Genomic DNA, 26,205 nt, shown 5'->3' with positions numbered 1-26,205 from the left:
GTCCGGCTCGTTTAGTGGCGCCACCGGCCTGTAGTAGCTCTCTGTCAAACTGTTTACCCACACAGCGTGTCTATTTATTGGGCACGTTTTCCGCCTCATGTTATTGCTTAAAATTTGAGTTTATGGCTGGCTATCCCTCCCATTACAAACCATCGTTTCATCGTAATATATCTTGTTTGCCAGTGTCGATGCTGTATGTACTCATTAATTTCGAGGCGTGCCGGCCCCTTCCATTCATGGTCAGTGTTTCTGTACAACGTGTCTGTGTCACGCTCGTAATCGGCGCCCCCATCCCCGCCCACCGGTCAGGTCTGTGCTTCTTCCACGCGCTGGTGCAGGAGCGGCGCAAGTTCGGTCCGCAGGGCTGGAACATCCCGTACGGATTCAACGAGTCGGATCTGCGCATCTCAGCCATGCAGCTGCAGGCAAGGAGCTGGGCCGGGTCCAGCTCCACACACACGCATACAATACTCTAGTACATATGTACATACGCACAATATGGTATACCCACGTCACGTACGGACGTGAAGCACCACGCGTCATTGTCTAGCGACTCGACTGCAGATCGCCAGTAAGTGCCCTCCCGACCCAGACTACTGGAGTCTTAGCAGGGATGCCAGTCAGACGGGCAACAAGGCCGGCATCGGTCTCCCTTCGTGTGATTCATATGAGTGTGCTCGTGCCAGCGTTATTTATCGCCGTATCCCTCCTTATCTCCATAAATACATACACAATTCATCAGTGACGACCAGCAGGCTGACGTCCCGCCCGTGGCAGTCGCCGATGGACACGTCACTGGCCCTCCGACAGCTGACTTCCCCCAGTGTCTGTCTGTTCAGATGTTCGTTAACGAGGACAAGTCGGCGGGTCATTAACCCTCGCCCGCACATGCCATTTTCCCATCCTACAACGCACATGGGGGGGGGGGGGTGGTTGCCACCCACCCCCGCGCCATTTCGTTCCTGTTGGAGATAGAGCTTAGCAGTAAAGACCAAAAAGATTTTTTGGGAAGAGACGAATCCAATGATACCCAGTTTTACCTTCTCAGGTCAGTCATTGACCTTCCAGGTCAGGTCAAACTAAAAAATGTTGCTGTTTTGGGTCACCGTTGGATATCAAGTGCGCTGCTTATCAAATACCGATGACGATGCTGTTTTCTGGTGCCAAGCCAGCTAGAACCTCTTTGTCACACTATCCGACCAGAATTTTGCTGCTGAGGTCATTTCAGGTCAAGTTAGGTCAAGGTCAATTATATGTGTTTGTATGTCTGTGTGTGTATGTGTGTATACTGATGTGTGCACCGATTGTTTTTGGGTCCATATCACATGAAATCATGATCTGAGAAGCTTTTACCAAAAATGCAGTCAAAAAACTTCACAAAAAGTAAATTCAGCTTGCCTAAAACGCAATTATCTTAGATGACCTAGGTTGACCTTGACCCTGACCTTGACCCCTGTACATCGTCGAACAACATGTTCCATGATAGGTGGGAGGTAAGACTGGCAAAAAAGGCCGAAATCAGGGTGTCAAAAGCTCACAAGGCCCATGGCAAACGCAAGATGTTGAGAATTGGCCATTTGGGTCATGACATGACCTGAAAAACAAGGTCATATCTCCGAAACCAAAAATCACAGAAACTTGAAATTTTCAGTGGACATCAAGAAAGGATAGCCGAGCAGCTATACGAAAAATCAGGCTTCTAGCTCTAAAAATGTTGAGTGCAGAGCAGAAAGACTGCCTGGGGGTGTGTGTGTGGCAACCACCCCCCCCCCCCCCCATGTGCGGGCGAGGGTTAACAGACCTCCCCCGGTGTCTGTGCTGTTGTTCAGATGTTCATTAACGAGTACGAGTCGGTGCCGTACGCGGCGCTGGCCTACCTGACGGGCGAGTGCAACTACGGCGGCCGGGTGACTGAGGACTGGGACCGGCGCACCCTCAACACCATCCTGGCCGACTTTTGCAACCCGCGCCTGGTCGCAGAGACCAAGTACCGACTCTCGCCGTCCGGAGACTACTACGTGCCCAACAAAATCAACTACGACGACTACGTCGAGTACATCAAGGTGAATGCGCCGTGCGGCCGCGCTCGGCGGGCTGGTTACAGCTTACAGTGGGGACATCGGTGGCCCTACCGTCAACTGAGGCGTGGTCAGGAGACGGCTTAATTGCACTGTTTCCTTGGTGGCTGGTGGTCCCTTGGGGTCGGTGGATGCATGCCAATTTGGCTAGTAGCTTTGATGGTTGACCCATAATTGGTGGTTCGAGTAATATGATGCTTTTTGATGTGTTAGCTGTATCCTGCGGCATATCAGCAGGCCCTGGGTCCTGACACACGGAGGGCGCTGGGTGCACCCTACTCTCCCATGGAGGGTACTGACTGCGGACGGGTCAACAGCGCAGCGTGGCGCGACTGACGCCGTCTGACCCGTGGCGTCTGACCCTCTGCCGCAGAACCTGCCGACCACGCAGCGGCCCGAGGTGTTCGGCATGCACGACAACGTGGACATCAGCCGAGAGCTGGCCGAGACGCGGCTGCTGTTCGACTCCGTGCTCACCATCCAGGGCGGCGGCGCCGGCGGCGCCGGAGCCAACATCGACGCCGCCTTCGGTATCGCCTCCGACATCCTGGACAAGGTCAGTGCGAGGGGAGGCCGGGCGCACCGCACCGGGCACGGCCGACTCGCGTGCCGAGTCGTTTTCACATCGCTACCAGAGGACGTGTGTTCCCTGGCCTCGATGTATCCCTGACGGGGCCGTGGGTGTGTTCCTTCTGGTCTCGGCGTGCCCCTGACGGACCCCGCCGCCCCACTCTCAGGTGCCGGAGGTCTGTTTCCTCCTTTCGGTGTGCCTCTGACGGACCCAGACGTCAGGTGCCGGAGGTCTGTTCTGTTCTTCTGGTCCCGATGAGCCCCTGACCCTGACAGACCCCGCCGCCCCGCTCTCAGGTGCCTGAGGTGTTTGACCTGGAGGCGGCCGGCGCCAAGTTCCCCGTGGCCTACAACGAGTCCATGAACACGGTGCTCGTGCAGGAGATGGAGCGCTTCAACAGGCTCATCTCCGTCATCAGGACCACGCTGAAGAACCTGAAGAAGGCCGTCAAGGTATGTGGCCAGCACACCGGTGGCCGCGCGCTGTGGTCAGGGACGGGTTGTCGTGCTGAACAGTCGGAATATGGGGGCCTGTCTCAGACGTCCGCTGCCCATGAGTGTCCATTGTAACAGGGGATGGGCAGCGATGGTGATGTATCTCACCTCCCTGTTCATGACTATCCACTGTCCACGGACGGGTGACGGGTCTCTGTGTTACTGACCTGTCCAGGGGCTAGTGGTTATGTCTGTGTTACTGACCTGTCCAGGGGCTGGTGGTGATGTCTCTGTGTTACTGACTGTCCAGGGGCTGGTGGTGATGTCTGTGTTACTGATCTGTCCAGGGGCTGGTGGTGATGTCTGTGTTACTGACTGTCCAGGTGCTGGTGGTGATGTCTGTCTGTGTTACTGACTGTCTAAGGGCTGGTGGTGATGTCCCTGTGTTACTGACCTGCCCAGGGGCTGGTGGTGATGTCTCTCTGTTACTGACCTGTCCAGGGGCTGGTGGTGATGTCTGTGTTACTGACCAGTCCTGTCCAGGGGCTGGTGGTGATGTCTCTCTGTGTTACTGACCTGTCCAGGGGCTGGTGGTTATGTCTGTGTTACTGACCTGTCCAGGGGCTGGTGGTGATGTCTCTGTGTTACTGATCTGTCCAGGGGCCGGTGGTGATGTCTCTGTGTGTTACTGACTGTCCAGGGGCTGGTGGTGATGTCTGTCTGTGTTACTGACCTGTCCAGGGGCTGGTGGTGATGTCTCTGTGTTACTGACTGTCCAGGGGCTGGTGGTGATGTCTCTGTGTTACTGACTGTCCACAGGCTGGTGGTTATGTCTGTGTTACTGACCTGTCCAGGGGCTGGTGGTGATGTCTCTGTGTTACTGACTGTCCAGGGGCTGGTGGTGATGTCTGTGTTACTGACCAGTCCTGTCCAGGGGCTGGTGGTGATGTCTCTCTGTGTTACTGACCTGTCCAGGGGCTGGTGGTGATGTCTCTCTGTTACTGACCTGTCCAGGGGCTGGTGGTGATGTCTGTGTTACTGAACTGTCCAGGGGCTGGTGGTGATGTCTCTCTGTTACTGACTGTCCAGGGGCTGGTGGTGATGTCTCTCTGTGTTACTGACCTGTCCAGGGGCTGGTGGTGATGTCTGTGTTACTGACCAGTCCTGTCCAGGGGCTGGTGGTGATGTCTGTGTTACTGGCAGTCCTGTCCAGGGGCTGGTGGTGATGTCTCTCTGTGTTACTGACCTGTCCAGGGGCTGGTGGTGATGTCTCTCTGTTACTGACCTGTCCAGGGGCTGGTGGTGATGTCTGTGTTACTGAACTGTCCAGGGGCTGGTGGTGATGTCTCTCTGTTACTGACCTGTCCAGGGGCTGGTGGTGATGTCTGTGTTACTGACTGTCCAGGGGCTGGTGGTGATGTCTCTGTGTTACTGACTGTCCAGGGACTGGTGGTGATGTCTCTGTGTTACTGACTGTCCAGGGGCTGGTGGTGATGTCTGTCTGTGTTACTGACCTGTCCAGGGGCTGGTGGTGATGTCTGTCTGTGTTACGGACTGTCCAGGGGCTGGTGGTGATGTCTATGTGTGTTACTGACTGTCCAGGGGCTGGTGGTGATGTCTGTGTTACTGACCTGTCCAGGGGCCGGTGGTGATGTCTGTGTTACTGAACTGTCCAGGGGCTGGTGGTGATGTCTGTCTGTGTTACTGACCTGTCCAGGGGGCCGGTGGTGATGTCTGTGTTACTGAACTGCCCAGGGGCTGGTGGTGATGTCTGTGTTACTGACCTGTCCAGGGGCCGGTGGTGATGTCTGTGTTACTGACCTGTCCAGGGGCCGGTGGTGATGTCTGTGTTACTGAACTGTCCAGGGGCTGGTGGTGATGTCTGTGTTACTGACCTGTCCAGGGGCCGGTGGTGATGTCTGTGTTACTGACCTGTCCAGGGGCTGGTGGTGATGTCTCTGTGTTACTGACCTGTCCAGGGGCTGGTGGTGATGTCTCTGTGTTACTGAACTGTCCAGGGGCCGGTGGTGATGTCTGTGTTACTGAACTGTCCAGGGGCTGGTGGTGATGTCTGTGTTACTGACCTGTCCAGGGGCCGGTGGTGATTTCTGTGTTACTGACCTGTCCAGGGGCCGGTGGTGATGTCTGTGTTACTGAACTGTCCAGGGGCTGGTGGTGATGTCTGTGTTACTGACCTGTCCAGGGGCCGGTGGTGATGTCTGTGTTACTGACCTGTCCAGGGGCTGGTGGTGATGTCTCTGTGTTACTGAACTGTCCAGGGGCTGGTGGTGATGTCTCTGTGTTACTGACTGTCCAGGGGCTGGTGGTGATGTCTGTCTGTGTTACTGACTGTCCAGGGGCTGGTGGTGATGTCTGTGTTACTGACCTGTCCAGGGGCTGGTGGTGATGTCTCTGTGTTACTGACTGTCCAGGGGCTGGTGGTGATGTCTCTGTGTTACTGACTGTCCAGAGGCTGGTGGTTATGTCTGTGTTACTGACCTGTCCAGGGGCTGGTGGTGATGTCTCTGTGTTACTGATCTGTCCAGGGGCCGGTGGTGATGTCTCTGTGTGTTACTGACTGTCCAGGGGCTGGTGGTGATGTCTGTGTTACTGACCTGTCCAGGGGCCGGTGGTGATGTCTGTGTTACTGACCTGTCCAGGGGCTGGTGGTGATGTCTCTGTGTTACTGAACTGTCCAGGGGCTGGTGGTGATGTCTCTGTGTTACTGACTGTCCAGGGGCTGGTGGTGATGTCTGTCTGTGTTACTGACTGTCCAGGGGCTGGTGGTGATGTCTGTCTGTGTTACGGACTGTCCAGGGGCTGGTGGTGATGTCTCTGTGTTACTGACCTGTCCAGGGGCTGGTGGTGATGTCTCTGTGTTACTGACCTGTCCAGGGGCTGGTGTTGATGTCTCTGTGTTACTGACTGTCCAGGGGCTGGTGGTGATGTCTCTGTGTTACTGACTGTCCAGGGGCTGGTGGTGATGTCTGTGTTACTGACCTGTCCAGGGGCTGGTGGTGATGTCTCTGTGTTATTGACTGTCCAGGGGCTGATGGTGATGTCTGTGTGTTACTGACCTGTCCAGTGGCTGGTGGTGATGTCTCTGTGTTACTGACCTGTCCAGGGGCTGGTGGTGATGTCTCTGTGTTACTGACTGTCCAGGGGCTGGTGGTGATATCTCTGTGTTACTGACTGTCCAGAGGCTGGTGGTTATGTCTGTGTTACTGACCTGTCCAGGGGCTGGTGGTGATGTCTCTGTGTTACTGATCTGTCCAGGGGCCGGTGGTGATGTCTCTGTGTGTTACTGACTGTCCAGGGGCCGGTGGTGATGTCTGTGTTACTGACCTGTCCAGGGGCCGGTGGTGATGTCTGTGTTACTGAACTGTCCAGGGGCTGGTGGTGATGTCTGTGTTACTGACCTGTCCAGGGGCCGGTGGTGATGTCTGTGTTACTGACCTGTCCAGGGGCTGGTGGTGATGTCTCTGTGTTACTGAACTGTCCAGGGGCTGGTGGTGATGTCTCTGTGTTACTGACTGTCCAGGGGCTGGTGGTGATGTCTGTCTGTGTTACTGACTGTCCAGGGGCTGGTGGTGATGTCTGTGTTACTGACCTGTCCAGGGGCTGGTGGTGATGTCTCTGTGTTACTGACCTGTGGGCTGGTGGTGATGTCTCTGTGTTACTGACTGTCCAGGGGCTGGTGATGTCTGTGTTACTGACTGTCCAGGGGCTGGTGGTGATGTCTGTGTTACTGACCTGTCCAGGGGCTGGTGATGTCTGTGTTACTGACTGTCCAGGGGCTGGTGGTGATGTCTCTGTGTTACTGACTGTCCAGGGGCTGGTGGTGATGTCTCTGTGTTACTGACTGTCCAGAGGCTGGTGGTTATGTCTGTGTTACTGACCTGTCCAGGGGCTGGTGGTGATGTCTCTGTGTTACTGATCTGTCCAGGGGCCGGTGGTGATGTCTCTGTGTGTTACTGACTGTCCAGGGGCTGGTGGTGATGTCTGTGTTACTGACCTGTCCAGGGGCCGGTGGTGATGTCTGTGTTACTGACCTGTCCAGGGGCTGGTGGTGATGTCTCTGTGTTACTGAACTGTCCAGGGGCTGGTGGTGATGTCTCTGTGTTACTGACTGTCCAGGGGCTGGTGGTGATGTCTCTGTGTTACTGACTGTCCAGGGGCTGGTGGTGATGTCTGTGTTACTGACCTGTCCAGGGGCTGGTGGTGATGTCTCTGTGTTACTGACTGTCCAGGGGCTGGTGGTGATGTCTCTGTGTTACTGACTGTCCAGAGGCTGGTGGTTATGTCTGTGTTACTGACCTGTCCAGGGGCTGGTGGTGATGTCTCTGTGTTACTGACTGTCCAGGGGCTGGTGGTGATGTCTCTGTGTTACTGACCTGTCCAGGGGCTGGTGGTGATGTCTCTGTGTTACTGACTGTCCAGGGGCTGGTGGTGATGTCTCTGTGTTACTGACCTGTCCAGGGGCTGGTGGTGATGTCTCTGTGTTACTGACTGTCCAGGGTCTGGTGGTGATGTCGCCGGACCTGGAAGCGGTGGCGCAGTCACTGCTGGTGGGCAAGGTGCCGGCGCTCTGGGCCAAGGCTTCCTACCTCAGCAGGAAGCCGCTGGGCAGCTACATCAACGACCTGCTGGACCGGCTGAACCTGCTTCAGGTGAGCCGGCTGCCGGGGACCGGTGCCCACCCCGCAGTCCCTGGTCCGGGGTGGCCGTCAGGGACTCAGGGACCGGTGCCCACCCCGCAGTCCCTGGTCCGGGCGGCCGTCGGGGACCGGTACCCGTCCGGAAGTTCCTGGTCCGGCGGACCGGTGCCCGTTCGGCAGTCCCTGGTCCGGGGCAGTGCCAAGGCGCGCCCAATGAGATTCGGCACTGTCGTGGAAAACATCCGGCATCAGGCTTCGAAGCTTCATGCTTGACACCTTCCGTTAGTGCTACTTGGGACTGAATGCGTACATTGTCGGGATGCCCGGATGATGAGTTGTATCGTAATTCGTAACGCAGTGATGACGAACTGCCGTACCAAGCGCGCCTACGACAGCACCGTTTGGCTGACAGACAGCTGTCAGTGTTGGCCTTTGAGTACAGGACCGGCCGCGCAGGGGTATTGGCTAATAGCGGGACCGCCGAATGGCGCAGTGGCCTTCCGCACACGGATGCGCCGCGAAATAACGTCACTAATGGGCACTGTCGCCCACCGGCGGAGCCGAATAGGCCCCGGTCGCCTTTTTGTTTGCGTTCCCTGGCTGTATTTTTGTGCTGAGTGATTCACTTTTGTTGACCAATGACGTATGGATACCCTGGCCCGAAGAGGAAGTTATGTCTACGTGTTCATGATACCGCGTTTGCGACACCCTAGAGTAATTGATCATGATGCAGTGCAGCCGAACAAACGCCTGGTATTGGCACTTTTACCCATTGTGCACACTGTGGCCGGGGGCCGACGTCCCAGAAGGGAACTTGGGCCATACAGGTGACCTCGACCCAATCCATCGAGGTCTTCACGCTGCTCGAACGGTCCCGGGGCTATATTTCGATTCGCATTACAGGCATATTGAGTTAGCTGCTGTTTGACATATGCACATAACACAGACACGTAATATCATGCATCTTTTTTGGTTTACTCATGAAATGGTTACTTTGCATATTTAGCATGGAATAGCATGGAGGTTTATGTCTCATTAGCTGCCAGCTACCGAAGAGCTCGTTAAAGTTTACCTTTTACTGTCGGCTGCTGCTTATAACGGTAGCGGTGGCGTAAAGGCACGGAGAAACTCGGCAGTTTTCTCCAAACTCCAATCGTGTGCTCTCTGAATTCAACCGAACTCTCTGAATTCAACCGAAAATTGACTTGTTTTGATGTTTTAAAAACTGTGAAGGTAGGGGATAGGGTTTTCTCCCCTAAACTTAAGGTCTGGATAAGCTCCTAGATGTGTGACATGCGAGATATTGAAAGAAAGTAAGCCGTCTGGATCCCGCTCACGAACGCTGCTTACCTTTTACCTAATGCCATCGACGTCACCGCCTTATTCTCCGGGTCGGCTCTAAATGAACACCACGCTTGGGTGGCCAAAGCACGCCATTTGACGGCGTTCGATGTGGAGAGGCCGTCCCGCGCGCGCTGACCGTTGCGGCGCCGCCGCTGACCGACAGACCTGGTACGACCACGGCAAGCCGCGCATCTTCTGGCTGTCGGGCTTCTACTTCACGCACGCGTTCCTGACGGGCGCCATGCAGAACTTCGCCAGGAAGTACGTGCTGCCGATCGACCGTCTGACGTTCGACTTTGTCTACCTGGCCGCCGAGCCGGCCCAGACGCCCGACGACGGCGTGCTCATCAACGGCCTCTTCCTGGACGGCGCGCGCTGGGACTACGACACGTGAGTCGGGCCGGCAGGGACTGCGACACGTGAGTCGGGGCGGCAGGGAGCGCTGGGACTACGACACGTGAGTCGGGCCGGCAGGGACCACCGGGACTGCGACACGTGGGTCGGGGCGGCAGGGACTACGAGACGTGAGTTGGGGCGGCTGGGACTACGACACGTGAGTCGGGGCGACAGGACCGCTGGCCGGGTGGGACCACCGGCACTACCACACGTGAGTTGGGTGGGAGAAAAGGTAGTGGGACCGGTGGGAAGGTCAGGACCCACGGATGGAAGGGAGGGAGGGCGGGCGGCCCCGTGGCGCCGCGCCGGTCCCGCTGTCTATCTCGCTGGTGCGGGGCTGCCAGTTCGATGGCCGGTCTCCCGGTGGGCGGCCGCCGGACCGCCGCGCTGGGACGACCGGCTGGTACTGGCCCCTTCGGACGGTGGCCGGTCCACCGGTCACCTGCCGTGCCATACAGGGACGGAGGTGGCCGCGGACCCCGTCCGGCCCGCCGCGGAATGATTGAGACGTCGGATCCCTGCCACTCTTCTGTTCAACAAATTCCTTCCACTTCACGGCGTTTGGCTTTATTACAACGCTCTTTCTGATTGTGCATCTTTTTGGCTGTTACTCCAATCTAACATCGCTCCAAATGCAATGTAGCGCTTCTAACTAACATAATGGTTTCCTAGCTATCTAGTAATTTCTTTAGTTATTGCTTTAAGCTGCTGCTTTGGCTGCGTGAGCCGTCGGCCTCGCCATACTAGCACCTCTGACTGTACGCTGAGTCTGTGGGACGATCCGTCGGTCTCTCGCCATGCTAACACCTGCCCGTGGCTCTGCTCTGGCTCTGTGCGCGCGGGTAGCGGCGGCCTGGCCGAGCAGCTGCCCAAGGTGCTCTACTACCCGCTGCCGATCGTGTGGCTGAAGCCGGTGCAGAAGGACCAGCTGGAGGTGGGCGCGCGCTACCTGTCGCCGCTGTACAAGACGTCCGAGCGGCGCGGTACGCTCAGCACCACGGGTCACAGCACCAACTTCGTGCTGCCGTTCCTGCTGCCGACCGAGCGGCCGGCGCAGCACTGGGTGAAGCGCGGCACGGCGCTCCTCTGTCAGCTCGACGACTGAGCCGGCCAGAGACAGGCGCCGACCGGCACAGCGCCGAAACGCAACGCGACTCGAACGCTGCACACCGAGAGACGACAGGACGGCAACTGGCCTGGCCCTACTGCAGTGTGACATATACCATACGATCATACTGTATATTACTGCAACATTCAACACTCCTTTTTATTTTGTAAAACAAATTATTGATATGCAAAACTAAGTAGCATTGAAATTAAAGGCGACGTGGGTCGTGCAATAGCTGATTGTCAACGTGCAAAATATTGTGCGTAACGACATCAATTTTTGTGATCTCAAGCAACTTAAGTTGCTAAATATCATCATTTAATTACAGATCGTCGTCTTTTTTGTTCGTTTGATGTCCAATGTCCATGGTGCCTTTGCTACACTCACCGTGTTTCTTTGAGACAGCGGTGCCTTTTGGCGAGCATTTACGTCTGTTATCATGTGGTCCTTGTGCAAATTTCACTTGTTGACATCCTGCCATCGATATGTGATCATCGAATCTCCAATAAAATGTCATCTTTTCACCGGTCCGTGTTTGTGCCGTGTGTGTGTTTTGTACTGCCTGCGGGCACCAGGACCGAGCTGAGAGCTGATCGAGCTGATGGCCGGAGCCGCACGGAGGTGACTGGTCGTGTACATACGCAGCACCTTGGCAGCCGTCCCTCGGCGGCCTGACCTGGACGGGCGGCACTTCATGCGTGCTGACTTGTGCGTAGGGGAGAGTGGGGCAAAGCGGCCACCCTAACGCTTCTCACGATGCCAACGCTTGATTTTTAAACTTCGAAAGATTCTTTCTATACCAATGTGATCCCTATTAACCCTCGCCCATGTAGGGGGGGGGGGTGTTGCAACCCCCCCCCCCCCTGAGGTTTTTCTTAGCTACACGCCGAACCATTTCAGATAGCCTGCTTAAATTTTCAGTACCCTTTGGGGCATCCTTTGCGCAACTTTTGGTAAAAATTTTTTTGTCAAGGTCATGTCAGGTCACGGAGTTATGACGTCATAAAGGGAACAACCTCCGGCCAGATTTACGCTAAATTGGAGATTGCTTTACATTGGTATAAATGCCGACTGACCTGACACACTGATGGATTGTTTTAGAATCATAACTGGCTGATTTGACATTGGCGCAATGTCCGTTGACCTTTTCAAGGTTACTAAAGGTCAAGGTCAGGTCAGTGACCTCGGTTGACCTGTAATAACTTCTTGCACTTGTATGCCTTTTCGGGATATTTTGATGCCCTGAATTCGAATTTGCTATCCATTTCAGGCATCGTCGGTTGTTTCTTGTAGTTCATTTTGGGTCAGGGTCAGGTCAGTGAGGTCACACGCCTGACGTGACCCAATGCACAAATGACCTTGCAAACTTCCGATGCTCCCAACGCATCATTTTTAGAGTTATGACATCGAAATACACACCAAACGATAGAGAATTGTTCAAGGATCACGATAGTGAAGGTTTCAAGTCGATATCTCTTACCGTTTTGCCGCAATCGGCGCGGAAATCTGAAAAAGTTAGATTTTTCCGAAAATTTGACCTTTGACCGGTCATAAGTAGGTCAAGTGTTGACCTAGGACCAAAAATATACCACCAATCGCGAGATCTCGTTGAGAGCAATCCGTTGGTCTTTTCCGCTAAGCTCTACGACGCTCCGTTTTCAAACGCCAGGGGGGGTCGCACCAACCCCCCCCCCCCCTGCATGGGCGAAGGTGGCAAAACACCGTTTACGGGCGAGGGTTAAGTTGCCTTTTATTTCAACTGCGTTTTATTTCCAAAGGCGTTCGCATATGAAAGAGATTGACAAAACTTTAAACCTATGCATATTGGCCACTTTGCCCCATACCCTGGGGCAAAGCGGCCACCGGTCTGGCTTCTCCAGTCCCGATATGAGAAACAAAATAGTTGCCTCGTGTACGACTAGGGTATTTGATGGTGACAAAGTTAAGCGAGGATGGATGTTTGCTTTATCATCTTCCACCTGTAGTTAAACAAAGAAAGGATTTTCATGAAAATTAACATTTAATTGCATTATTTGGTAACTCATGCAACTGAAAAGTGGCCAAGATGAATGCATGACGACACATTTGAATATAAATAATGGTTTTTATCCAGATGGAAGCAACTTATGGCCAATTGGGGGGTGGCCACTTTGCCCCGCGCATACCGTCCGAGACAAAAAATATTCCAGCTTAGCTAATAGTGGGGTAAAAAGCATTAAAATTGGTTCAATACATGTACGATAACCATGCAATGCATTGACAAGAACGCTTATAAAAATTCCAAACGGTTATGGAAAAACATAACATTTAAAAATTGTAAACATAGTTGGTAACCTGGAAAGAAATGCTTTTCCGTGTTTCACAGAACAATGGTGATGGGCCTGAAACCCCGGTCTGGCTCATTCGGACGACCGTGAAGAGAAGTATAATTGGAAACCATAAATTGGAACTGACGCCAGCTATATAGGGCTAAAACGATGGGTGCCCGCTTTGCCCCACTCTCCCCTACACTACGCTCACAGAATAGTCCCGGGGACCGTACTGACTTACTGTGGCCGATCCAAGCTGGAATGGCACCAAACGACGTTTGCGAAGAGACACGGTGAAGCTGCGGTCAAAAGTGAATGTTGCTATCTGGCATTTGCAAACCATCCGAACAAATATCCGACATCCGGCAAACCATTCGGCGTCGCTGGACGCCGCTAATAATTCCCACACCACTGAACGACATACGGCCTAAAGCTATACTTGTGTCTTATTGCCCACTTTAACTGATGAATAAACTGCGTGAGGCGCACACAGTCGTTTCTCTATTTGTCGGTCGTCACGCGCGTTTGTCGTGCCCTGGTGGGCCGATCCTGGGCTGTCGTGTGCGGAGCAGCAGCAGCAGCTCGGTGAGTACCAGTGACGGCCGGCGGCAGTCGGTCGGCTGACCGGGCGGCAGGCGGTACCTGCGGACCGGGACGGCCGTCGGCTGACCAGCGGGCAGTCGGCATCGGCAGCTCCGGAGCCGACCGTCCCCTCACCGCCGGCCCGCCGATGGTGGTGTAAGTGCGCGGCGCCGGGAGGGAGCACGGAAGGCGCAGCTCCTGACTGGGATACCTACCCCAGGGAAACCGTGCCGCCCACTTACCAAATGTCTGGATCTTAAGCCTTTACTGACGTTTTCGGACTTCTGGATCCTACTTGGTAAAGACGGCAGTTTTGTAACCCGTAATTCTCATAGTTCAAATCAGTATGGTGGTGTGCATTATTTGGTCATCAATTGACGTATCACCGTCTGGCCACACCGGTTCTGTCAACTGCTAATCGTAAAGCATGAAAAAATGTCATCACTGATGAAGTGTTTTGGACTATTTGTAATTTGAGGTTCATAAATCGTGGGCTTAGGTCAAATGTTAATGCCTCGTTTTTTTTTTTGTTGTTATTTTGTTCATTGTGACAGAATGGTATTGTATGGTTAATTGTATTGTATGGTCAGAATGGTTAAAATAATATAAAATACATGTTTCATTATATTTTATAAAGAGCTTCTGTATCCAAAATATCCTCAGGAAACTCAAATCTTCCTCCACGCCGCAACCCCCTGATCCGGACTGGACGGGAAACTTTATCCCATTTGGGATTGCCCGTAAGCCGAGCTCGCCCGTAGCCGGGTGCGGTGAGTGCTTGGGCCTTGGGGGCTGCTCGGCCTATCCTTTGGTCAGGCTCAGCCCCGGCAACTCACCAGGGCCGGGCCCAGTTCATATAGAAAGGCCAGCCGGCAAGTGTCACTTTGCCAAAGTGACACTAATCAAAGGGACACTTTGGGAAACGTTGGTGCAGGTGTGTAAGAGTGGCTATATGAATCCATTGTGGGGTCGCCCTTTCCAATATGTAAGTGTCACGTAACAGCAATGGGACCAGGGACTCTATATGAACTGGACCCAGGGTGCTCGCCAAGAAGACCAATGTCTCCATCCTATCATCCTTCCGGCTCTGAAATGGTCTTGTCAGACCGAAAGGGCATAACCCAACAAAACAAACCAAATTCGCTATCTGGCTGCGCGGTGTAGTGGTAGCGCACTAACCTCGCGTTCAAATGACACGGGGCTCGAATCCCATCGCCGGCTGATGCTTTTGGCGTATTGTCCCAGTAAACATGCCGACGTCGGCGACTGGGGGGCTCGAATCCCGCCGCCGGTTGATATTTTTGGCGCGTTGTCCCAATAAACATGCCGACGTCGGCCCCGTCGGTCCAACGACAAACGATCTCGTCAACCTCGGCAAACGACCTCGGCCCGACGTCGGCTGGACTTCGGCTGGACGTCGGAACATGCGGGCATATCCAACGTCCAGCCGATGTCGGGCCGAGGTTGAACCGACGTTGGGCCGACGTCGGCATGTTTACTGGGGAGGGTCAGGTCAGATTGGGGCTGACGGTTGCCCCGTCCTTTCAGTCCCAGCTGAGTTCGCTTGGTAATAGTTATTGTGGGTCAGGTGGATTGTAAGGTCACATAAATTTTGACTCGCCACATTTCAGCGTAGTCTGTTTTGGCTTCAGTTTTTTTTTTTGTGAGAACGAAAACGTGTTTTTGATAGAAGTGCCGCATCGAACTATCATCAATGAGTCTGAGGGTTTGTTTATTCAAGCTGTGGTCACCGGTTCATCCAAGCTATCCGCTTATGCTGTAGGGGAAGGAGGGTGAATTGCGCCACCTTAAGAAAAAACGCTAATTGTAAGAAAACCACTGGAGATGTAAGCATGCACTGTTCACCATTTCAAAGAGGAACTCATTGGCTACGATTTAAGAGCCTCCCGATCAATTAAGAATGTTTCGTTTGCTTCTGACAGTTGCTTTTTCAAAAACATGCAAAAGGGCGCATTTACCAACAACTGATGTAAATTGCGCCAGGGGGATGGCGCAATTAGAACCCAATTGCGCCCTATCCTTTAACATGGCTAAGCAAAGGAGACGGAATGCATACACTCCGGCAGTCTATGTCATTGTGGCTTACTTGAACATGTATTATGTGAATCAAGCTCGATACATAATAAATGTAGATATAAATTGCGATGTTTTTTTTGCGCAGGTAAATAACTTTACTTGTGTCCGGTATGCTTGTGAAGTGGAACGAAAACGTTTGATGTAACCGACTAGATATATATTATATATGAACGTATGCGCCTAGACTGTTATATTTTCAATCGTTTCTCTCACAGTTAATATTTTTTATTGTTTCGACAACTTTTTTGACATCAGTTCTAACTTTGTATCATAGCTGTCACCTCTCACGCCTGAGTCCATGTTAAAAATGCCGTATTTCGTCAATAACACCGTAAGTTCATAGCCTAAATGGCAGCTACATTATAAGTTCGACGAGAGAAATAATTTTTGGACTGACGATGGCGGGTTGCTCCCCTGCCTGGCATAAAACTCCTTTATCGCAATCAGTTTATGATGCATTTATACTGTCGTGATACAATAGCTACACCATTATTCTATTTGCGCCCCCCTGGCGCAATTGCCATGGGCGCAATTAAAATTGAGGTACTTTTTAATAAAAGCGTAGAAGTTACCATAAAGATACTGAAGGATGTTTACTGTTTCAGTGAAATATATTGAAAAAAGGATTTTTCTTTCCAAATATCACTCTCAAAATCACACATGTATCGCCTATTTTTATAGCCAACGGTTCAAGATGCTGCAAAAAAAGTTAAGAAAACGCCGTAATAACTTTGATGGCGTAATGAGCCTTGCTGATTGGCTTCATCGGAGAGCTTGGGCCATAAAAGGAACTATCCAGTGGTGAAAATAATGTTTTCGAAAACAAAATACTAAACATGCCATTGAATTCGTGGGAATGTGGGTGGGCGCAATTAGTTAGGAGGGCGCAATACACCCACTTTCCCCTATGTTTATTGGTTCCGAACAATGCGAAAGATTTGTTTAACTTTTAAATGATGCAGAGAGAAACTTATTGCAAAGCATACCTATCCTATAAAGTTCAGATGCCTTATAGGCGCAGAGCAAAACATGTCTCGTGAGTGGCTCTTAAGCAATCTATTGTGATGGACAATTTGAAATAAGTAGTATTGTTGGTAAATTGTATGCACTGCGCACTGCGCAGTCCCAAGCGCATTGGACATTTGCATTGGCAGGCTGCTGGAGCTCCACCAGGCCCTGCACCCACTACCCAGGGCCCTATAGCTATATTGCCGTATCATCGCGTCAGGCGCTCAATACCAGTCATCTATGGGCAGGAGCACGAACTACATAGTAGCGGTGCATTGCGGCACAGTGTGCGTCAGGCGCTCAATGCCAGAGTCATCTATGGGCAGAAGCACGAACTAGTAGTGGTGCATTGCGGCACAGCGTGCTTCAGGCGCTCAATGCCAGAGTTATCTATGGGCAGGAGCGCGAACTACTAGTGGTGCATTGCGGCACAGCGTGTGTCAGGCGCTCAATGCCAGAGTCATCTATGGGCAGGAACACGAACTAGTAGCGGTGCATTGCGGCACAGCGTGCGTCAGGCGCTAAATACCAGTCATCTATGGGCAGGAGCACGAACAAGTAGTGGTGCATTGCGGCACAGCGTGCGTCAGGCGCTCAATAGCAGAGTCATCTATGGGCAGGAACACGAACTAGTAGTGGTGCATTGCGGCACAGCGTGCGTCAGGCGCTCAATGCCAGAGTCATCTATGGGCAGGAGCACGAACTAGTAGCGGTGCATTGCGGCACAGCGTGCGTCAGGCGCTCAATGCCAGAGTCATCTATGGGCAGGAGCACGAACTAATGGTGGTGCATTGCGGCACAGCGTGCGTGAGGCGCCTGCAACCAGAGCCATCTATGGACAGGAGTGCGTAATAATTAATGTACTGCGGCACAGCGTACCTCAGCCGCCTGCTACCAGAGCCGTCTATGGACAGGACAAATCCACGACAAATCGACAAATAAAAAAAATTAATTTGCACCCTCATATTTTATTTTTCGTTGAAAACTGGTGTAAGGGGTTGTGATGGGCGGGGAAGCCAGCTGTGGCAAGGATTTTTTTCTTCGAGCAACGGTTTCCGAGATATAGCCTCTGGCAATTCCAGCAGGTCGCGCTGCAGCCCTATGTTTGGCGGCCTATAACTCAGAAACTATTGGTTTTCTACGATAAAAACTTGATATGGTTCAACTCACAATCAGCCAACAAACATTTTGGCCATCTCGGATTTTCAATTTTTGAAAATTTTGATCACGTGACCTTTCGACCTATTTTTCGAAGAGTGACCTTGATATTTTCCCCACTGAAAGTTGCAATTTTGTCTGATGACGATTAAAGCCTTATCAATTGTCATTCATATGCGAAAATAAAAAGTGGATATCGCCCTGCGTTGACCTCAGGTCAGGTCACTTTTATGACCTGTCCATTATTACGAGCGGGAGCGACAGCGAGATCTCGAGAATAAAGCAAGATAGCGACAAGCGGTAAACGGTGCAGGGTACAAATGGATAAGGTCTATAATTTTTACTGAGGTCATTTTCAGGTCAGGTCAAAGATGACGTCACAGGAGCAAAAAGGAAGTCAAAATTGCGGCACTACATATATATGTTACAGGCAAAGTGAAAACTCGGGCATTTTGCAAAATGCCTGACCGGCCAGGCATTTTGCAAAATGCCCAGGCAGTTTGCAAACTGCCTGACCCACCAGGCATTTTGCAAACTGCCTGAAATATTTTTCCAGGCATTTTGCAAAATGCCTGACATCAAACTCGCACTAGCGACGATGTATAAGTAAGCTTTCATTTGTAACTGCCACTTAAAAAAGTTAATCGCTGTCAATGCGCACCAAGTGAGGGGACACTGCGTTCTCCGGGTAGCGCCGCCGAGTTCAGGTCACTGAGCCCCAGCGTCCGTCGGGTGCCGAGCACCGGACGTGGTTTCGTGGGTAAACATGCGCTCGGTACAATGATTGTACTGTTTCTAGAAGCTCTTGGTGTTTTTTTTTTTAAATACTATGGGTGGATATTGATCAGAAAAGAATACTCTTCCAATTTACGAAAATTTGATTGTTACACGTTTAGGTACATTATCAATCGTCTCTGCCTGAACAGTTGCCCACCGGGGCAATACTGGACATCGAAGCTTTTATACACACGGATACAACTCCGTATATACGAAAGGTACGGAGGCGGTGGTTCAAGTCCATTCAGCGTTGGCTCCATCTCGACAGAATTGACGCAAGACGTAGGAATACAGAGTGTCACGAACTTGATACGCGGTTGGCGCGGTCTTGTCCCTCCATGCCCCTCCTGAGTGCTGAATGGATGTAATTTGAACGGGTCCGGCACCAGGGCATCTAGACCAGGGCACTCGGCATCTAAATCGGCCATCCCCCGGTATCTGAAGATTTTACCCTGAAGCTGAAGCCGCTCAACCTCAGGCTGCAACCCTGACTTACCGTCATCCATAAGTGATGCAGCTGGATTTCGACAAAACCCACCAAATCTGAACCATTCAGGACTAAAGATTCAGACTTTTCAATGACGAGGCCGTGAGGCGATATTAGCCGTTTTCACGACGGCCATCTGGTACACATTTGGTTCACATTTGGTGCAGATTAGGTGCATATTTGGTCAAGCTGGTTCAGTGTGTCTCTTAGTAGCCATCAGCTAGAGTTGTACTCATTGCTTATATGCCTCCTTTGTCATATTATCAGAGAGTGCATCATCGGTTAAAACACTGAAATAAATTCATAAAATAAAGATATTTGCTGTAAAAGAGATTATGTGCAGATCTGGTCAAATTAGGTGCACTCGCCGGATAGCCCGTCGTGAAAACGGCTATTAGAGCTCTGCTTAGTCACCAACCGTCCCGACAAGCAGTTCTTGGCCAACAGCAGCTCAGAGGCGCTGCACCGTCGAGACGGTGAAGCACCCACTGGGCACCATGGGGATTCTCGTTTGGGGCATGATGGGCTACAGAGGCCTATTTGAGCTTCACCTGGTGCCGCGGGGACAGACCATGTGGCCGCTGATAACTTGTCAGCGAGGTGCTGGAGAACACTGACGCAACTACGATGCAATACATTTCGGGACACAAGTACAACATCCCGCAACAATTTCGTGACACCCTGTATTCGTGACCGTGGAATGTGTCACATGTGCCCACAACACATGTGAAATGTGTTGTGGGGTCAGTCACAGTGGAACGTTTATGATCAACGCCTGTAGTCAACAAAAAAGGTGGAATAATGGAAACCCAGGCATTTTGCAAAATGCCTGGCGGGTCAGGCATTTTGTAAAATGCCTAGGCAGTTTGCAAAATGCCTGGTGAGTGGTGGGTCAGGCAGTTTGCAAACTGCCTGGGCATTTTGCAAAATGCCTGGCGTGTCAGGCATTTTGCAAATTGCCTAGGCATTTTGCAAAATGCCTGAGTTTTCACTTTGCCTGTAACATATATATATATATATATATATATATATATATATATATATATATATATAAATATATATATATATATATATATATATATATATATATATATATATATATATAAAGTTTTTCTCGAATAACTTTCAAGGTATCCCAGCTAGGAACAAAGTAATAACACCATCGTGATCCTCTCGCCGATCCGCATCGAAATGTATGTATGTTGACCTCGAAAGGTCGAAAGGTCAAAAGTTGACCTTAGGTCACGTGACGAGAGGGAGTGACAGCGAGATCTCGAGAATAAAGCAAGATAGCGACAAGCGGTAAACGGTGCAGGGTACACACGGATAAGGTCTATAATTTTTATTCAGGTCATTTTCAGGTCAGGTCAAAGATGACGTCACAGGAGCGAAAAGGAAGTCAAAATTGCGGCACTACATATATGAAGTTTTTCTCGAATAACTTTCAAGGTATCCCAGCTGGGAACAAACTAATAGCACCATCGTGATCCTCTCGTCGATCCGCATCGAAACATATGTATGTTGACCTCGAAAGGTCAAAAGGTCAAAAGTTGACCTTAGCTCACGTGACCTTAGGTCAACTTTTGACCTTTCGACCTTTCGAGGTCAACATACATATGTTTCGATGCGGATCGACGAGAGGATCACGATGGTGATATTAGTTTGTTCCTAGCTGGGATACCTTGAAAGTTATTCGAGAAAAACTTCATATATATGTAGTGCCGCAATTTTGACTTCCTTTTTGCTCCTGTGACGTCATCTTTGAGCTGACCTGAAAATGACCTCAGTAAAAATTATAGACCTTATCCATTTGTACCCTGCACCGTTTACCGCTTGTCGCTATCTTGCTTTATTCTCGAGATCTCGCTGTCGCTCCCGCTCGTAATAATGGATAGGTCATAAAAATGACCTGACCTGAGGTCAACGCAGGGCGATATCCACTTTTTTTATTTTCGCATATGCATGACAATTGATAAGGCTTTAATCGTCATCAGACAAAATTGCAACTTTCAGTGGGAAAATATCAAGGTCACTCTTCGAAAAATAGGTCAAAAGGTCACGTGATCAAAATTTTCAAAAATTGAAAATCCGAGATGGCCAAAATGTTTGTTGGTTGATTGTGAGTTGAACCATATGAAGTTTTTATCGTAGAAAACCAATAGTTTTTTAGTTATGGGCCGCCAAACATAGGGCTGCAGCGCGACATCCAGGAATTGCCCGAGGCTATATCTCGGAAACCGTTGTTCGAAGAAAAAAATCCTTGCCACAGCTGGCTTCCCCGCCCATCACAACCCATTAGACCAATTTTAAGCAAAAAATAAAATATGAGGGTGCAGGGCACTTGTCGATTTGTCGTGGAACGCCCCAGGAGTGGGTAGTAGGTACACGGTTCGTCGGAAGAAAGAAACGATATATATCATTCGAAAGCTGACGGTGAGCTGAATCCAAAAATGTTATTTTTATCAAAATCGATCGATGGCCTTTTTTGAAAATTGCGTTTTTGTGAAAACTTTATAATTTCTTATTCAACGGGCTGTCCCAGACATTCTTGAAAACATAAACACGTATTTTTGAGTTCCAGTGAAAGCTGAACGCCAAAGAACAATATTTAGCGAAGCAATATTTCCAAACATATGCGTCTCCCACAGCCGACAATAAGGCGCAATCACACAGCTCAGTGTCACGATGGACCAAAGTCGGCCACACAGAAGCGTGAAATGACACTTATCGACTCGCAGACCCGACGCTTTCGGCCCGCCTGACCGGCCACGGCAAGGAGGTTCGGCTGTCGTTCTACTAAACGGGCGTCATATTTGTTACTTGTTAGTTTAACGATTCAAGTCGGTACTTGAGTTTTTCAGGATACATGAGCAGAAGATTCATTGCTCTGTCATCTTCACATCATGCATTTACCTATTTGCATTTGTTCATGTCTACTTTGCTCAATAAAGCTTGATATCATGCTCATATAAGAAAAATTGGCCGCGCTGAAATGTCAGAGGTTGCACCCAGTTGCACCGGCCTCAGCTCGGGTGGAGTGGGGATAGCGCCCGGTGGGGTAGGGAAACCTTTGACCGGTCGCACGGCCGAGCAGCTGTCACCAGTACAGCCTCTGACAGTGAAACTCCGCTCACTATAACCCTGCTAGCGGGGTAATTTGGCCGCTTTGCTGACCTTTTTAAAATGTCAAAATTTAAGTACCTATAGGTAAGTAGTTACTCTAATGTTTTTTTTGTTTATTGTACGGACAAGTAAAATGAATGCGACACCTGCCAGCGTTGATAGAGTGCAGAAATGTGTCGATTCCGATATACAACGCTTTCTACAAAAAGTGGCCAAATTAACCCCATTCTACCGTAATTAATGTATTGCGGCACAGCGTGCGTCAGGCGCCAGCCATGAGTCATTTACGTTATGACATGAGCAGCCAGGGACTCAGGAGATGCACTAATTACTATATGCATTGCAACGCTACGTGTAGATAACAAGTGTAAAACAAGCGCAAAATTGCCCGTGTAATATGTGAAGGCATAAAATGACCTGGTAAAGGTAAGCATGCTGTTTTCCAGAATTAACTTCTCGGCCGGAGGGAGTTGATGCACCCCCCCCCCCCAGATTTTTTTTAGAATAGTGTAAAAATGGCGCCGCTAAATTTGACATCATCTGGGGCAACCTGTTGACACCGTTCCCGCAAATTTCAGGTCAGGTCACCAGGTCTGAGGAAACGAGAACCGGTACAAGGTTAGGGTAAAATTTGACCATTTAGCGGCAACGGAAGGAGAGAGAGGGTTTTTCGTTTATAGCGGAGTGCCGTGGCACGTAGCGCCACCAAATTTCAGACAACTTCGAGGTCATAAGAGGTCAAATTTTGTGGATTACCGACTGGTCGCTGAGGTCATATCCGACGCCGTATCTCGTGATCTGAGAGAGCTAGGAGGTCGCAGAAAAAAAGATAGATCATTGAAGGATTCTCTGAAGTATAGCTAACGATACGAACTGAGGTCAGCTGTTTGGCCTACAACGGTAAAGCATAGTGAAAATAGCCGGTTTTCCTAATAACATCTTTATCTTATAACTAACTGCGTTGACTGTTGAGGATTTGAAACATTGCCACAAGTTTACCATCACCGCATGCCTATAAATAAAACGCGTCGCAATATTTACAATTGACATGTTATTGAACAGTACGGCTGGCGCGGCTGGCTGGGTCTGTTGTGTGACGGTGCGGCGTGTTGCAGGGTCCGGATCTGGCCGGGGCCGCAGGCGGCGCCGCCGGCCGCCAGCCGCGGCTGCACGGTCAGCGTGCCCGGCGTCAGTGTGCTGCTCGACCGGCGCGCCCACGGTCTGCGGCGCGCGCTCTGGGCGCTCGTGCTGGCCGCCGCGCTGGTCATCTTCGTGCTGGAGCTGCTGCTGAGCGTGCAGCGGCTGCTTGAGGCCGACGTCACCCGCAGCTGGTCGCACTCGTCGGCCGACCAGCTCGAGTTTCCCGCCGTGACCGTGTGCGCCTTGGGAGGTCTGAAGCCGAGCGCCGTGGCGCGTTGGACGCGCGACAACACCACGCAGGCCGACTGGTTCTTCCACGGGCTGGAGCTGCTCCGCTGGCAGAGCATCGACCTGGAGCGGTTCCTGGACGAGGCCTCCTACACCTGGGAGGAGCAGGTGGTGCGGTGCACGCTGGCCGGCCAGCCGTGCGCCGCCGCCGGCCGCGTCTCGCACCCGTTCTCGCAGATGCTGGGCCAGTGTCACACGCTGACGGCCGGCGGGCCGGTGCCGCGCGCACACATGCTGCCCCAGCTGCGACTGCAGCTGGCCGAGACGGACCGGGCGGCCGTCGCGGCCGGCCACCCGGGCTGGCTGGTGGCGCTCCACCCGGCGCACGTGCGCTGGTCGGACACGGCCGCCGTGCTCGGGGTCGCCTCCGTACTGGTCGTGCCGCCGCAGGTCATCAGCCAATTCACCGTCAAACGCACGCGGCTGAGGCGCCTGAGCAGCGAGCAGGCGCCGTGCGACGCGCACACCTCGGCGGCCGACGTGCTCGACTGCCACGACGCGTGCCAGTGGTCGGAGGCCGGCGGCGACGCGTGCCGGCTCCGCTGGCTGGCGCACCAGCCGGCCGACACGGCGGCCTGCACCTCGTACGAGCAGTTCCTGGCGGCCACCAGCCACCGGCGCCTGTTCCTGAACATCAGCGGCTCGTCGGAGACGGCGATGCTGCACGCCGTGGCCGAGTGCTCGCGGTGCCGGCCGAGCTGCGCGGCCGACATGTACGTCGTGCAGAGCCGAGACCGGCTGCAGCTGTCCGCCGCCGGCACGGTCAGCGGCCAGGGCGTCAACGCCGAGGTGCTCATCCAGCTGCTGGCCGAGCTGGAGGACGTCGTGGAGAAGTACGACTACACGTTCAACACGCTGATCTCGGACATCGGCGGCATCGCGGGCCTGCTGCTGGGCGCCTCTGTGCTGACGCTGGTGGAGCTGCTCGACGGACTGGCGTCGGCTCGGTGCCGCTGCCGCCGCGACTGACGCGGCCGTGCTAAAACCGACCGACGCCTCGGCACCTCATCCCCAGCTGCTTCTTGCTGGTGCCAGTAGCAACGTCCTGAGCCACCTGGATCACTGGAGAAGTACCACTCTACTGATGCCCGTCCAAATCCGACATTTTGCCACACTGAACGGCGAGAAGACGATGGCGTGATTGGGCATGCTCTGCAGCACGTTTTTTCCAGTGGCTAGTGCACTGGTTCGAGATCTGATTGGCGGCGAGTGGTTCCTACCTAAATATTATGTGCTTATAACGTTCATGAGATCGGCTGTACGTGGAGAACTTTACCATTTGTAAACACTGCCGTTCTAACGAGCGCCGTTCGTTAGAACGGCGCTCGGCACATAGTGAAAGTGATCATACGCATCCCACATTCTGCCTAAACATACCTTTCGGGGAGCACTCCGTGACTTTCTAAGCTATAGGACAAAAATGTTTGTCTCTATAAAATGGGCTTTATTTTGAAATAACCTATATAACGTTGCTAATATTATGATTTATATATTTTATTTTTATACGGTATTTATTTATTTTGATAGTTTTAGTGACTATTTTGGGTGACATTAGCCTGGTAGGTATGTACCTAGCTAAAGACAATAACCCGATGAACATGCCGCCGTCGGCCCGACACCCAGTCGGCGCAGCGTTGGCGTCGACTAGGAGTTGGCCGCTGTCAGACTCAGTCCGACCCTCGGCTGGAGAGGGTGTATGTCCGCTTAGTAGGCTCCAGATCAACGCGTCCGGCAGCGGCTGCCATTTTTAGCTTCAAACAAATAAATGAAGTAACGCTTTTCGTCGACATAAGAAATGTAAAATCCGAGTAAAAAAAAACGAATTCAGAACCGTTTTTAAATATACCTACTGTTAACTTTGTATATACATCCTTTATGTCATATAAAAGGTCAACTTCATTTGTTTGTTTAGTTTTGTTCAATAGGTATGTTCCCCACTAGTGCACTCAATTATGTTACGAATAGTTAAAGGGACCCTCCCACCTTCAAAAATGTTAATGAATTGGCATGAAAGTGATGTCGCTCGGTTCAGAAAGAGCAAAAACGAATATCTACCAAATTTCATCGAAAAATATTCACCGGTTTTCAAGATATTAGACTTTTACTTTTGTTTACTTGTTGGGATCTCCGCTGTTCCTATAGCGACTTTATTTGAAAGTGCGGCATTTGTTGCGCGCAAAGCAGCATATACCACCGCGTGCTACAAAACGTTTTAGTCAAACATTTAAAAATCGTTAGATATCTGCGCTGACGTCACACATTCAGAGGGGTATACCTATGCATTAGCCCCTCTGAATCAAAATGCTGCAATTTTGAAATTCAATATTTCCGATTTAAGGCATTTCTCGGTGTTGTGAGTGCCGAAACCGGTAATTGTGAGCCAGGGACCCCATTTTGGCTATCTCAACTCAAATATAATGTTAAGGTGGGAGGGTCCCTTTAAACAATGTTGCACTCGGTCGTTTGCAGGCTACGTAGGTACCTATAATTAACACACTAGCTATTGAAGACTGAGAAATATAACACTTTCATCAAATTAGTTTTTTACTGCCTACAGTTTTATGTGTTTGCTTAAAACGATCAGAAAAGAAAATAACTGATATTTATAAAAGGCATTTAAAAAAAATCATATGGGAAGAACTACCTA

The 26,205-nt window shown here is 51.5% G+C and overlaps 2 protein-coding genes across 3 annotated transcripts in view; both read left to right on the top strand.

Moving 5' to 3' along the window:
• LOC122390770 (dynein axonemal heavy chain 12-like) overlaps positions 1-11,113 on the top strand; it is a 158,857-nt gene extending 147,744 nt beyond the window's left edge. For both annotated transcript variants that reach the window (XM_043384026.1, XM_043384027.1), the window contains 7 exons: positions 310-425; positions 1,830-2,063; positions 2,452-2,634; positions 2,946-3,101; positions 7,601-7,753; positions 9,249-9,475; positions 10,328-11,113. In XM_043384026.1, the coding sequence (XP_043239961.1) occupies positions 310-425; positions 1,830-2,063; positions 2,452-2,634; positions 2,946-3,101; positions 7,601-7,753; positions 9,249-9,475; positions 10,328-10,586 (1,328 nt within the window). In that variant the 3' untranslated portion in view covers positions 10,587-11,113. The remainder of the gene's footprint in view (positions 1-309; positions 426-1,829; positions 2,064-2,451; positions 2,635-2,945; positions 3,102-7,600; positions 7,754-9,248; positions 9,476-10,327) is intronic.
• Positions 11,114-22,542: 11,429 nt separating this feature from the next.
• LOC122390766 (acid-sensing ion channel 4-like) lies at positions 22,543-24,527 on the top strand. The gene is made up of 2 exons (XM_043384022.1): positions 22,543-22,550; positions 23,246-24,527. The coding sequence occupies exons 1-2, from the start codon at positions 22,543-22,545 to the stop codon at positions 24,525-24,527; spliced, it is 1,290 nt and encodes a 429-aa protein (XP_043239957.1).
• Positions 24,528-26,205: the final 1,678 nt, after the last annotated feature.

This window comes from Amphibalanus amphitrite, unplaced genomic scaffold (genome assembly GCF_019059575.1).
Source record: "Amphibalanus amphitrite isolate SeventyFive unplaced genomic scaffold, NRLGWU_Aamphi_draft 000408F_arrow, whole genome shotgun sequence".
Classification (NCBI taxonomy): domain Eukaryota; kingdom Metazoa; phylum Arthropoda; class Thecostraca; order Balanomorpha; family Balanidae; genus Amphibalanus; species Amphibalanus amphitrite.
This window is presented reverse-complemented; position numbering and strand designations above follow the sequence as displayed.